The sequence below is a fragment of the Glycine soja genome, chromosome 6 (assembly GCF_004193775.1).
Source record: "Glycine soja cultivar W05 chromosome 6, ASM419377v2, whole genome shotgun sequence".
Lineage (NCBI taxonomy): Eukaryota > Viridiplantae > Streptophyta > Magnoliopsida > Fabales > Fabaceae > Glycine > Glycine soja.
Genome location: NC_041007.1, coordinates 18833037 through 18847877, shown reverse-complemented (window position 1 = coordinate 18847877; position 14841 = coordinate 18833037). Strand labels below are relative to the sequence as shown.

The following is a 14841-nucleotide window of genomic DNA, read 5'->3' as shown; positions in this document are numbered from 1 at the left end:
AATGATCAAAGTTCAAAAAAATGCACACACATGACCTCTATTTATAGCCTAAGTGTCACACAAAATTGGAGGGAAATTCAAATTTCACTTGAATTTGAAATTGAATTTGTGGAGCCAAACTTTGGAGCCAAAATTTCACTAATTATGATTAGTGAATATTAGTTATGGTTCAGCCCACTAATCCAAGATCAATTCCAAGATTCTCCACTAAGTGTGCTTAGGTGTCATGAGGCATGAAAAGCATGAAGGACATGCACAAAGTGTGACTATATGATGTGGCAATGGGGTGTAGTAAGCAAATGCTCACCTCCCCCTCTAAAATTTAATTGGATTGGGCTTCTACCAATTCAATTAAATTTATTTCCAACCACACACATCAAATATCCACTTAGTGCATGTAAAATTACAAAACTACCCCTAATACAAAAACTAGTCTAGGTGCCCTAAAATACAAGGGCTGAAAAATCCTATATTTCTAGGGTACCCTACCTACATTATGGAGCCCTAAATACAAGGCCCAAAAATAATGAAACCTTAATCTAATATTTACAAAGATAAGTGGGCTCGTACTTAGCCCATAGGCCCGAAATCTACCCTAAGGCTCATAAGAACCCTAGGGCCTTCTCTTGCATCTCTGGCCCAATCTACTTGGAGTTTTCTATCCAATGCCCTTGCGGGGTAGGATTGCATCATTCCCTCCCCCTTGAAAAGGATTTGACCTCAAATCCCAAGGTTCTTGAAACGCTGGGCTTTTTTCCTTAACACCTGTAAAAAGAACAAAAACATATGTATTAGTGGTGTTTAGTATGTTGAAGTAAGGTAAGGTCTGAAAACTCATTTCCTGGGCATCTTCCCATGAAGGAACATGGTTCCTCACCAACTCAATGAGTGGTGCTACAAGTATAGAAAAATATGGGGCAAACCTTTTGTAAAAGTTTGTTAAGTCTTGGAAGCCCCAAATTTTTCTTACACTTGGTGGAGCGGGCCACTCAGGAATGACCTTTATTCTCTTAGGGTTCATGGGAACCCCTTGATCACAATTTAAAAAATTAAGAAAAGTAAAGCAATAGAACATACCTTTTTCTGTATTTTCATGTTGATTATTCCTACCAAAAAGTATGACAAACCTAAGGTGTCCCATATGAGTGCCTAAGTTTGTATTGAAACTAAAAATAAGAACAAACCTACCTAATGAGTCCCTATGTACACAAATCATGAAGATGTTCGGTGCACGAGTGATTTTACAAAAGAGTGTTGCACTACCCAAAACATTCATCACACCACCTATTTTAGGGATTTGGTGCCTAATAATACCTATTTTGGTCACCAACAAAGCACAAGGATTTAATCTCTTGTGAACCAAACCCTCATCCAACAACTCCTTTACTTGAGGATTAAACTCAAGCCTAAGAGATGTGGCAATGCTAACAAGTGTCTTTTTACAAAGGAGAAAATGTGGAGGTTCTCTAAGAAGGGAAATTTCTTTAATATTTGTTTTTATTTCAAAATGTCTTTCCTTCTTAGCTAACCTCTTGGAGGAGACACTTACCTCCTTACACTCCTCCTTAACCATTAAAGGTTGTCCTTCTTCTTGGGGGTAGATCTCTTCACTAGATTCTTCCCCTTTTGCTTCTTCACTTTTACTAGAGGAAGGTGAAGTAGTAGCCTCATCTTGGCTACTATAAATGTCTTGGCCCCTCATAATCATGGTTTTCTTGGTGGGGCATTGAGAAGTAATGTGTCCTCTTCCAAGACATTTAAAGCACTTCATGGAGCTAGTATTCTCTTGCATACTAGCCTTAAGGGGTTGCTTTTCTATTGTCTTCCCTTTATCATCTTTGGGCTTAGAAGGTCTCACCCCTAAGATTCCTTGACCTTGGTCTTTCTTTTGATAAGAGTGAGAGCCATAAGATTTTGAAGTGGACTTCCTTTTAAGTTGTTGCTCTACCCTTATTTTCCAATCTATATTAGCCTCTACATTGTCCTTCCCATGGAAGTATGGGAGTTTAATGTTAACCTCTTGAGGCTTTCTTTCATTTTCTCTCCTATGGGAGTGAGGTCTAAGATGTGACCTATGCCTTCCTTCATAATAGTCACGAAGTTCTTCACTTAGGCTCTTGCAAGAGTTATGACTACTATAGGAGACATGTTTTTCTCTTTTCATTTCTTTCATTATTTTTCTTCTTTCTTCCTCTCTTATTTTCTCTCTTTCATCTTGACTTATTTCTTCCACTCTTTTTTTACCTTTATCTTTTCTCTCTTGTTTTTCTTTCCACAACTTAAGGGATCTCAACTCATCTAATATCTTATACAAGGGGTCCTTAGGAGTAGAACCCTCACCATTAACACTAGATGAAGAATGAAGACTCATGTTGGTTCCTAAGTTATGGTTCTTTCTTGTTGGGGGTTTGAAAAAAAGGTAAAAGAAACTATGGTTGAAACTAGCCAAAATAAACACTAAAAAAAGGTGTGAAAGATAAGGTAAAAACTAATTGGTAAAAGGAAAGCTATCTAGGCGGTTTGACAATGGAGGGTAAAGGAAATAAGCTATGAAAGTAAGCAAGAAATTAAAGTGCAAGAAATGCAAACTAGGCGGATCCTAAGAGTGTTTGGATGACCTCATTTAAGGTTCCCAACAAAACACTCACTATCCTAAGGGAAAATTGCCTAAAATTATTACACACAAATGGAAGTAGGGTGACCTAGCGGAGGCTCCCAACTTACTTCCAATGAAAGGCCTTTTTGTTACAAAATTTGAAAGCAAAGCAAATTGCCAATTACAAAATTACAAAGAAAAAAGTCCTCAATTGTGGTGGCTATTCTCTCTTTAGTGTTTCACTCAATTTGGAGTGCTTCTTAGTCCAATAGCTCTTAAGGTGGTTGGCCCCTTGCTTCTTGACTCAAATTCTTCAAGATATGGCACCAATCCTCCTTTCCAATTCCCTATATGGCAACTCACAAGCAAGGAAACAAAGAGACAAGCAATAACCAAAGACAAAAAAAAATGAAATGAAATCTAAACCAATAGAGTTTTAACAAGACAAATTTCCAAGGATTATTCAACAACTAAAGCAATGAAAAGCACAAAAAAGCAAGCTAGGACTCAAAGAGAAACCTAGAATGGCTCTAGAGTAGAGTAGAAAAACTCTAAAAAAAAAAAAAAAAAAGATTCAAGAAACCTCTAGTTTTGGCACTTGTTTTCACAATAATTTTCAATTGAAATTTCAGAACTAGGATTGGTATAAAATAGGCACCAATTATAGAACAAATTTTGAGCCAAAACAACAAGCACACTTTCCTTTCACTTTTCTTTTTTTTTTTTTCCCTGGACACTGATTTTTCTGCCAACTTGTGAGATTTTTCTTATTTTTTCCTTTAATCCAAATCGCTTGGTTCTTTTTTTATAATTTTCGTCCAGATGTCTAGAAAATTCAGTAAAAGTTTCAGCTCAAAAAACGTAGTGACCAATTCCCAGTAATTTATACAAGTTCGTATGTTCAAGCTGCCAGCACCAGCGATTTCAACCTAGAAATCAAGAGTAGTGTTTATGTTGCTTAAGGCTTGGATAGTTACAATTTGTGTTTGCTTATGCTCAATTATCTTGAATAACACAATTAAAGAGAGCTTAAGACTTATTTTGATTCACAAATCCAGCCACAACTCAGCACCACAACTCAACTTCATCATAGGCATCATGTAGGAAACTTAGAAAGCAAAAAAAAAGTTCAAGAACAAGACTACTTCTAGGAATTGATTTAGAACATGTTATGAACTAAATAACATGCATGAATTAGACTCAAAATTCAAAAGATAGGCTAAGAATGACAAGAATACATGAACAAATGTATCTAGAATTCAATTAACAAAATAAAATTCAACACAAACTTAGAACATAATGTGACAATTACTATGACTAAACATGACTCTAAGACAACATGGATTAAGTGATTTACACTTAGATTTTTGTGTTTTTTTTTTCTAATCAATATTTTGGAACAAAATTTAGATCTAAAGGTTCAGCACAAGAATATTATGAATGAAAATTGATAGAACCTAAAATCAACACAAAAACAAGATTCAAGAGTAGATCTACAAATTTTGAACCATAGAAATGCAAGAACAAGTGTAGATCTAAGATTTAATCGGTTTATTTATTTATTTTATTTTTTTTGAATCTACTCTAAACAGCACCAAACCACAAGACAATGGAGGATATACATGGAGAATAAGATGAAGAACAAGGAATTAAAGAGAATTCACCGAACAAAAAGATAGAGGAAGCAAAAGAACATCACCTAGATGAAGATGCTCTTGATACCACATGATGCAAGCTTCATTGGAGCTTGTAGGCCTAGGATCTTCTTCATCAATGGATTCCTTTGCTTCTTGGAAGATAAATGGCAGCGGAATGGAGAAGGAAGAGAGAGAGGAGACGCCACTTCAAGGAGAAGATGAGTCTAGAAGAAGCTCACCACCATAGGAGGCCATGGATAAGAGCTTGGAGGAAGAAGGGGATGAATGAAGGGAGAGGGAGAGAAGAGCACGAAATTTTGTGCTCAAAAGGAGCTCTGAAATCTGAAGTTAATATTCAAATGATCAAAGTTCAAAAAAATGCACACACATGACCTCTATTTATAGCCTAAGTGTCACACAAAATTGGAGGGAAATTCAAATTTCACTTGAATTTGAAATTGAATTTGTGGAGCCAAACTTTGGAGCCAAAATTTCACTAATTATGATTAGTGAATATTAGTTATGGTTCAGCCCACTAATCCAAGATCAATTCCAAGATTCTCCACTAAGTGTGCTTAGGTGTCATGAGGCATGAAAAGCATGAAGGACATGCACAAAGTGTGACTATATGATGTGGCAATGGGGTGTAGTAAGCAAATGCTCACCTCCCCCTCTAAAATTTAATTGGATTGGGCTTCTACCAATTCAATTAAATTTATTTCCAACCACACACATCAAATATCCACTTAGTGCATGTAAAATTACAAAACTACCCCTAATACAAAAACTAGTCTAGGTGCCCTAAAATACAAGGGCTGAAAAATCCTATATTTCTAGGGTACCCTACCTACATTATGGAGCCCTAAATACAAGGCCCAAAAATAATGAAACCTTAATCTAATATTTACAAAGATAAGTGGGCTCGTACTTAGCCCATAGGCCCGAAATCTACCCTAAGGCTCATAAGAACCCTAGGGCCTTCTCTTGCATCTCTGGCCCAATCTACTTGGAGTTTTCTATCCAATGCCCTTGCGGGGTAGGATTGCAAGGTTTGGAGCCATTCTATTCCAAGCACTATATCAACCCCATGAATGGATAAGATGTAACACCCCGATCGAATTACACTAGAATGAGAGGGATCTAGAGACTGTGCAGGTATGATATTGAGTGAAGTGTCACTGCGTGAAATGTCGTAGCGTGAGAGCCGCTAAGAAGTCAACAATCAAGGATGTTACAAATGGTATCAGAGCAAACATCTCTCCCAGTATGGTGTGGTTCGAGAACGAATTAGGCAGAAGTTGGTGGGCATGTAACACCCCAATCGAAACACACCAGAATGAGAGGGATCTAGAGGCTGTGCAGGTATGGAACTGTACAGTTGAAGATGACTTAAAGGAATTAATTGGTACTACCTATACCAACAAGATGCATCTACTTTTTAGTAGCCCATCACTTAAGAACTTCATAGTTAGGCGTGTTTGGCTTGGAGTAGTTGTGGGATGGATGACCTTTTGAAAAGTTTTCCAAAAAACGTGTGAGAACAAAACACGCTGAAAAGTCTTGTGTTAGTTTGTGGGGTTAGTCATTAATCCTAGAAGTGGACAGAGCTGATTTTCAAGATCTCAGAAAAGACTACCTACGAAGGATTCTGATCGGTGGAGGGTTTTAAACAACAAAGATGTTGAATGAAGTGTCACCACATGAAGTGTCATAGTGTGAGAGTCGCTGACAAATCGACAATCAGAGATGTTACATAAGATATACATGGGTAAAGAGAAGTGGTGATTTTGGATAATGAGAAAAATCGTGGGGCAAAAACCAGAGCAGACAAGGTGGTCTCCGTTACCCACCATAACAGGAAAACTCAAGATAGGGTCAGTGGGTAAGTGGAAGTGAGAAACCAAATGTGATGGGATAATGTTATTACTACCGTCAATATTCACCAAAACACACACTTGGAGACCTGTAAGGGAACCTTGGAAATCGAGAGTTTCAGGAGAAGGATATCTAGTAATAGCTTTAAGACCATTTGGTTTGTAATTATGCAATATGACTATCAAGGCATGAAAGCTTGTCATTGTATCGCATGTAACTACAATCAATTATATACTTAAAATGTAATTTCACCAAAAAAAAACTTAAATATACTTCAATGTAATTGCACCGCGTATTATAAATATTACAAAACATGTTTATGTGTTGTTGTTAGCCTCTAATCTTCCACAACAATATTGCATGAAGACATTTTGGAAAATGCTTCAAAACCTGGTGGAACATCTAGTTTGTTACGATACTCCGTCATAGAGGCACTCTCTGGTTTATCTTTTCGAACATGATCAACTCTCCCCACCACATCCTTTCCCCCAATCATATCAATGTCCATATCGACTGGCTCCATGTCAGGTATTCTTTTGATAGCTTTATCAATCTTATTTTGGCGAAAGAGTCCCCACAGGAAATGTCCAGCATTTACTGCAGCAATAGCACCTGCGCACACCAGTTGATGTCATCTTGGCCAAAACAAAATGTAATAATAGATGCAGATTGAGCAATGCATGAAAATAGGACAAACTTACAAATTCAACAAACACAATCTTAAAAGAAAATTTTAATATTTTGAACCTGCTCTCTCCAATCTGAGTTTTGATATCAATATTCATGGAAAGGAAATGTAGATCAGGGTGTTAAGGAAGTGGCAGAGTAGAGCTAATGCATGAAACAGTTTACATACCCCTTGAGTCCATGTCGAGTTGATTTGAGGTAAATACCATCAACTCCACTCCATCAATATAACTTCTCAACATTGATTTCTTGGCATTCATAAACTTCAATATGCTATTCAGGTTCTCTTTGGACCTACATTCAATTGAGAACATGTAATATAAGTAGCTTAAACAACCAAAAAAAATGGTTAGGCTGGCACCAAAAAAAAACAAAAAAGATCATCCAAATAAGAAGTAGAAGCTGACTTCTCAGTTTGTTTTGATGGAAAGAAGTACAATGCAATATCTTGAAGCTTAGGAGAACCATCCCAGAATATGTCAGTCAAAACATTCGATGCCGAAAGTGACTCCAGTTGAAGGACTGATGGCATTTCTCTTGAAAACTCATATGCTTTCCTCTTAACCACGCATGGTGGTTGGGCCTCAAACCCATCATAAGTTTCTCCGGATGCAGCGGTTTGAAGAATTTGGATTTGACCCCTAGAAATTGGTCAATGACATGTTAAATTTCAGATGAGTAAAACTTTAACCTTCAGCCAATTAAATGAACAAAGCATTTGCAACTTCCAATAAATTCCTCAAATGATTGACACGTGAAGATGGTACCCATAACCTCCGTTCTCAGAATAATGCTTTGGCAACCAAAGATTAGATCCAAGAGACCAAGATTTGAATTGCTTTTATTTTAAAAATAAATAAAAACGGATCAAGCCTATGGTTTATTTGAGTTTTCAGAGATTCCTATAGTTTACCAATTGTTAACACTTAACAGAATGTAATTGTTGTTTAGAAGGAGAAACTTAAAAAGTATTTGAAGTCTATGGAATTAATCACAAACTTTACAAGGTCAAAACCATTTAATCTAACAACAAGCAGCATACAAGTTTTAGAATTGCAATCGCTTGTAATTATGCCCCAACATGGCAGTGTTTGTCAAACGGAATGGATATTTTATCACCTAAAAGGAAGGAGCAAAACTAGTTTTCCAAACATAGATATTTAAAATTATAGAAAACATCACAAAAGTAAATAGTTTCTATGCACCCATGTACGCAGTCATTTCTGGAACTTAATTGAAAGAAGTTGTCATAAAATAGTAAAAGATAAAATTGAAGGGAAATCTGAGAGTTTCATTCTCACTAGTTACAACAGATTGGAATGTGCATTAGAATGAGCAATTTAAGGGGGAAAAGTTATCAATGACAAGGGAAGATAGGTACATACCTCCAAGAAGGAATTGATGAGGGTAAAAATTTACGATGAAGGTTTAAGTTTTTCTGAATTCTTTGACGGTTGCCTTTATCAATATTAAACTGGTTAGATTCAGCAGCAGCGCTAAATATACCACCTAAAGATGAGAGAGAGAAGAAGCAAAAGGAAAAGGAATAAAATAAAAGATGATACATTCGAAACCCACAGGCCACAAGAGATTAATATCATGATACATACTAACATACATGCCCACATTTGCATGTAGAGATGTTAGGACTTAAGTAAATGTAACAAACAGAAAAAAGCATCAGACACAATACAAAGGATTAAATGATAACAAGAAAAGTATCCTACCTGAATTGACAAAAGGGGAAGATTTTTTTGCTGATAAACCTTCAAAAGGTGCCCTTTTTGTAGGCTTTTCTTTCTGAGGAACATGGGGTCGAACTTTTTTATCAGCTACTAATCCACCAAGTGGTTGCTGATTTTCTCCAATACACTCCTTCGTTGGTCCTACAAGATCCATAGTCTCATAAAAGAAATCACAAACATATCTCATGGTAAACTTGAAAAGCAGAGGCTTTAAACATTTTTTCTAAACCAGTTACACTGTGCTTCTACGTCAATGATAGTGTAAACTTCTATACAGTTGTGGTGTATGAATGAAAATTAAATCTAGACTAAATGTATAATAACTTTTTTAAAAGCAATCCAGTCAAGTTATTAACTTCAAAACTATTTCAGTTAAATTATATTTTTTGCTGACCTCCAATTTAATTATATGATACAAATAAAACGAATCCAAGCACTAAGTATAAGAAACTCTTACTTGACAGGAGCAAGCACAAGTGCACAACATTTTAATTGCATCAAATTCAGCATCCACTTAAAATTTGCACTTTTCAGAACGTGTATCCTCAATGTTAAGAGGAACTTGCGTTCTTTCTGAAGAGAAAAAAAGAATAGGGATGGCAGCAAAGATGAAGAGAAATTCTCACTTTTTGCTAACGAGCAAGAAACATGTTGATTAGTCATTGGCTTCTTGTGTACTTCATCATTTCTTGGAAGCTTCCCAAGTACTTTAGGAGGTGAAGTTTGAGGATTTGATTTTGGAGCCAGGGAGAAAGTAACATTTTTGGATACAGCAGAAGCCTTCTGGGAAGAAAGTCTAATGACTTCATCCAAGTGACGGAACTTCACTTTCGCTGTTTTGACAGCTCGATGCTTTTTAAAAGCCCATGAGCCAATATCCTGATTCACTTTACATGGTGAAGTTGGAACATGCTTGGATTGGCAAGGCTCACAAAGCCAGTCTTTAGGAATTATTGTGGTGATAATTCCGATGCAATAACTGAAATGGGATGGAAATAGCATTGATTAAGAAACAAGTTTTTGTGCTGCACTTATACTGCAAAGGCATATAACAAAACCATTGGTCAAAAGCCAAAACAAATGATTTTACTCTTTCTTTGATCTTACTAATCATGCAAATAATATATTTACAGGTTTTAAGGTTCTCAAGCTTCCCGACAAAAGTATGCAAATTCAAATAGATAAGTAAACACGTATACCACTTGCCTGATTTTTTTAGTATTAATAAGCTTTCTTAATAAGAAAGTGGTTATGCCAGAAAAATACAAAAAAAAACACGAATACAAGTATAAGAAAGAGAATGGCCAATGGGAGATCATTACGCATCAATTGCTTCGGCCAAACCATGATCACCACATATATCGCATAGTTCAACCTGCAAGGAATAATGAACACATTTGATTAACTCCAAGAAAAGTGTTACTCCATTAAAAATAAGGGTCATGCAAAGTGACAAGCACCCAAGTTGCGATAAGGGAGGCAAACCAAGCACTTAAATACTCCACCAAGAATCCCATACTAGTCGATGTGGAACTTAAGCGGCTTAATACCCAAGCCCCTATCACATGGTCACTTTGTAAGAAGGGGGAAAAAATGAGTTTGAAGAAATTGTTATTGCATTCTTAAATTCACCAATCTCAATATATTTCAAATTCGGTGCCAACAAACATGATACTAATTAACTAAAAAAAGGTGTAAAACCAATTAGCACCCAAATGAAAGAGCAAATTTTATTTTTTGTTCAACCACCATAATTTGGACCTTTGGCTCCTTGCTTGGGTCCCAAGGTATCCCACAAACTTTGGTCCTTTGGGTCGGTAATGGAATTAATCTCAAGTCCGTGACTTAGTCATACTTGAAGCTCTTCGTCCCTCTCCAAGAATGCATTTTGTTGGAATCGAACTCAGGTTGCCCCCCACAAACTCACGGTGTATTGTCAACTAAGCTACACTCATTGGGTAATAAAGGAGCAATTTTGACAAGTCATCTAAGCATAATTAATAATCATGGCTGTGATTAACATTCTCCATCTATTTACTAATATACCCTAAGGTGTTTTTTGTTCAGAATAGTCTCTGTTTCGACGCGTGACATAAAAAGTTTCACACTGTTACATTTATTTAAGGAAGAATTAACAACATTGTTCAAAATCAATGAAGTAACTATGCTCTTACAACACAACACAATTTCTCTCAAAAAAAAAAAACACAACACGATGCTCTAACAATATTTTCAAAATCAACGAAGCAAACCCCAGCAGCGACTTCACTCCCAATGTTAAGTTCGTAGTAACAGCGAAAAACCAAACAAAAAAAAGATATAAATAAGTAAAGGCAGAAAGAGCTTTTGCCCTGTTTTTCGTTTACCTTGGGTTTCTGCATTTTGACGGTTTCTATAGTCTTTGCTCTGGGTTTGAACTTGCTGAAATACAAATTTTAAAAACTAAAAACCAAATAATGCAGAGTTGTAGAGTTAGTTGGATGGTGAAAGGAGAAAAAAAGAAGGGAAGGATGCCAGTTCCATTTCACCACTAATAAAAACTAATAATTAATAATTAACATTTGACGTAAAAAAAGTTCAATAATGCGGAAAAATGGGTTTGAGTTTGAGTGAGAAGAAACTCACTCTTCCCCTTCTTCTTCTTCACTTGGGCGTCACTGTGTTAAATGAATGAAAGTTAGTTTGCTGGCTTCTTTCAGTTAAATAGCCAAAAACCTCATTAACTCTCAACTCTGAAACTTCCTCAACAAGGAAACAAAACAAATATGAGAGAGAGAACATTGAAACCGTTTTGGCATTTTCTATGGGTCAAGTCAAAGAATAGTCACGGCAGAATAACAAAACAGGGGCACCCGTTTCGGATCATTTTCATTGCATGCCCATGTCGTGCTCCCACCATTTCAAGAAAAAAACAAAAAATAAAAAATATTTGGAAGTGGAAAATGCTAAACATGTGTCTTTCACTGTTAGTTTCATTTGGATTTTTGTAATATTTTAATAGAGATAAAAAATGCTAAACTTTTTTTGATGAAGTTTAAAAATATTTTTATCAGAAAAATTACAGTATTATTTTTTTCGTTTTTCTTATAATTTTCATACTACATATTTTTCCTTTTTTAATTTGTTAAGCAATACTCTTTATACATTTGTTAACACCCAAAATAATATAATAGTAACTTTGTCAAAAATTATTGTTTTGATTTAATTTTTTTATAATAGAATTATTTACGGTTCATATATTAGCAAAAACACATTTTAGTTTTTTTTCAGTGAGAAAATAATCATAATCCAGTTGTCTAAGGGTTTGCTTTATGCCTTTATTCCCCAAGATGGTATTACTCTTGTCTTTTAGCTTTTGTTTAGTTGAGGAGAAAAAAAAAGAATAAAATAAGATGAATTTTACGTAGTCATGTTTTATATTTTCAATATTTTATTTTAATTTAAATATCTTTCTTTTATTATTTTTTTATTTTCATCCTCTTAACCCAACACATTTTTAAGATATAAAGGAAACCATTAACTCATGTCTTCCCCAGTCACATGTAACATTGTCTCCACCAAATTAATTGTTTTTAAAAGTAATTTATTATAAAATAAAATAAAAATATTAATAGTATTATTGTAGAAAAATATGTTTTTTAATTGTGATGTTGACATGGTGTCTTGACATGGTAATTCATCAATTACCACCACCAACATTGTGTTTGGCAGTGAGGAAAAAAAAGGAGAGAATAAAAATAATTAGGTGAAAAAAGAAATAAGTGAAAAATATGATGAAAAATAGAGGTTATTTGTTTAAAGAAAAGTCGAAAAGAATATTGATAAGTTAATGGAATTAAAATTGTTTAGTACTAATATGTAAGAAGAGAAGGGATATTAATGTTAAATAAAACTACACTATTATTGTTATTAATTGTTGTGTTTTTGTATTTCTATTATTATTACTATTTATTTTTTTCCTTTATATTAGAAGCAGGAAGGAATACTATTTTTCATATAATAAATTGATTTTGGCTTAATATTTCTCTTTTTATCTTCTATAATACTCCCTCAAATTCTTTTTATAAAAAAATAATATAAATCTACTATTTTTGTTCTAATTATAAGAAGTATGGATTCACTTTAAAATATTACTTACTAATTTTTTTTATATTTTTAATTTATTGTGATAAATGTCCATTCATTCACCATGCAAGTGTATGTGTTGATTGACCTATTAATAATATAAACACATTCATTGGTGAAGGAAGCAACATCCCTTGAACAATGTGTAGTGTCATTAAATATCACTACTACTTTTTATGGGTAGTTTTGGAATAAGATTTAAATTTATAATGTTATTTACCCAAAATATAATTTAATATTCATCTTTTTTCCTTTTTTAATCATTACATGCATAACATTACAATAATCATTTTAAAAAATACGAAAGCAAACATAAATTATAACAAACATAATAATCATAATATTGATTTATAAACATAATTTGTTTGTTACTCTGAAATTTCTAATGTGACAATATCTTACCCAAAATATGAGACTCAAACAAAAAATACACAACCATTAAGTAAATCTTTATAAAAAAAATGAGATCAAACTTGATTTTGTCATTACAATTAAGTTGGGTCTCATTTTTTTTTAATGATTAACTTAATAGTTGTGTATTTTTGTTTGAATCTCATATTTTGAGTAAAACACTCTCACATTAGAAATTTTAGACAAATTATGCTTATTAATCAATATTATGTTTATTATTATATTTGTTCTAACTATGTTTGTTTTCTTATTTTTTTTTTCAAGTACTTATTATAATATTATACCTGCAATGATTAAAAAAAGGAAGATGAACATTAAATTATATTTTGGATAAATAACAATTTTCGTTCTTGAATGTGTAAATCACTCTACACATTTGGGAACAAAAATGGTTATTTAACTCGTTAACTAACTTACTTACTTTATTGGTATTCATGAATTAGTTATTTATTTCTTACATAAAGTTTGTGATCGAGTATATAGTAAGAAAAATTTGGTGTACATTTTTTTTGTCCAAAATAAGGACAATTTAGACAATTCCTTTTTAGTTTTTCATTTTTCATTCATTTAATAAATCATATTAATTAATGGGATGTTAAAAAAATATTAATTGGTGAGACATTTAATAAAAATGTATATTTTAAATGCACATTTATTATTAGTTATTGGGGGAATCATAATAAATTTTGATGGTGTCATTAATAAATAGTTTTTCATGTATTCATTAATTGGTTATTATGAAATGATTTATTATATGATAATTCTTCCCTTCCAAAATTATTTATAAGGTTTTTTTATAGGCTAAGAAAGCAAATATTCCAAAAGAAATGATATTTATTAGGGGATAGCTTTACCAAAATATTCTTATTCTCTCCTAATTTTAGAAATGTATTATTAAATCTTCCAGGAAAACATTATTTATTAAGAAAAAATTAAAATAGATGTTTGATTATAAAAAGAAAAAACCTCAATCAATTTGATATTTTTTTAAAAGGTTAAAACTGTAATTATTTTGAGTCGAAGGAAGTATAAAGTAGTAGTACTATTTTTATATAATCATTTGACATTCATTTTGTATTAATATCTATAAAAAACAATTATTATTATTATTATTATTATTATTATTATTATTATTATTATTATTATTATTATATCATAAAAAACAATTCAATTAAGGAATTGTATCTTTTACTGTTTAGTTGCATTTTCATTTTTATAATTTTTAATAAAAAAAAGTAGAATCTTGGTACTAAAAAAATATAGTAACTTCCTCGAAAATTATTGTTTTGATTTTTTTTCATAATAAAATCATTTACGGTTCATATATTAGCAACCGCGCATTTTAGTTTTATTCGGAAAGAAAATAATCCTGTTGTCAAGATTGTTTTATCCCCAAGATCGGATTGCTATTGTCTTTTAGCTTGTGTTTGGTATATGGTTAATAATTGAGATAGAAAATGAATAGAATGAGTTTTAGGTGGGTCTTATAATTTTTATATTTTATTTTAGTTTAAATATCTTTATTTTATCTCTATCTTACTTGGTCACATACAACATTTGATCACCATCACTAACGTTGTGATTGGTTGTGAGGAAAGAAAATAAAAATAAATTAGTGAAAAAAGAAAAGAAAAAAAAAATAGGATGAAAATAAAGGTTATATGTTTAAAGTAGTATTGAAAAAATATAAATAAATACTTAAATTAAAGTTGTTTAGTACTAGTATGTAAGAAGAGAAGAAAAACTAATACTACAAAAAATACCT

General features: G+C 33.0%; 1 protein-coding gene across 1 annotated transcript; it reads right to left on the bottom strand.

Moving 5' to 3' along the window:
* Nucleotides 1-6378: 6378 nt before the first annotated feature.
* On the bottom strand, nt 6379-11188 carry LOC114416616. Its single transcript, XM_028381551.1, has 8 exons — nt 10907-11188; nt 9863-9915; nt 9167-9519; nt 8523-8681; nt 8181-8304; nt 7203-7436; nt 6965-7089; nt 6379-6720 (listed from the first exon to the last, which is right to left on the bottom strand). The coding sequence occupies exons 1-8, from the start codon at nt 10919-10921 to the stop codon at nt 6446-6448; spliced, it is 1338 nt and encodes a 445-aa protein (XP_028237352.1). The 5' UTR covers nt 10922-11188; the 3' UTR covers nt 6379-6445.
* Between the last annotated feature and the right edge of the window lie 3653 nt (nt 11189-14841).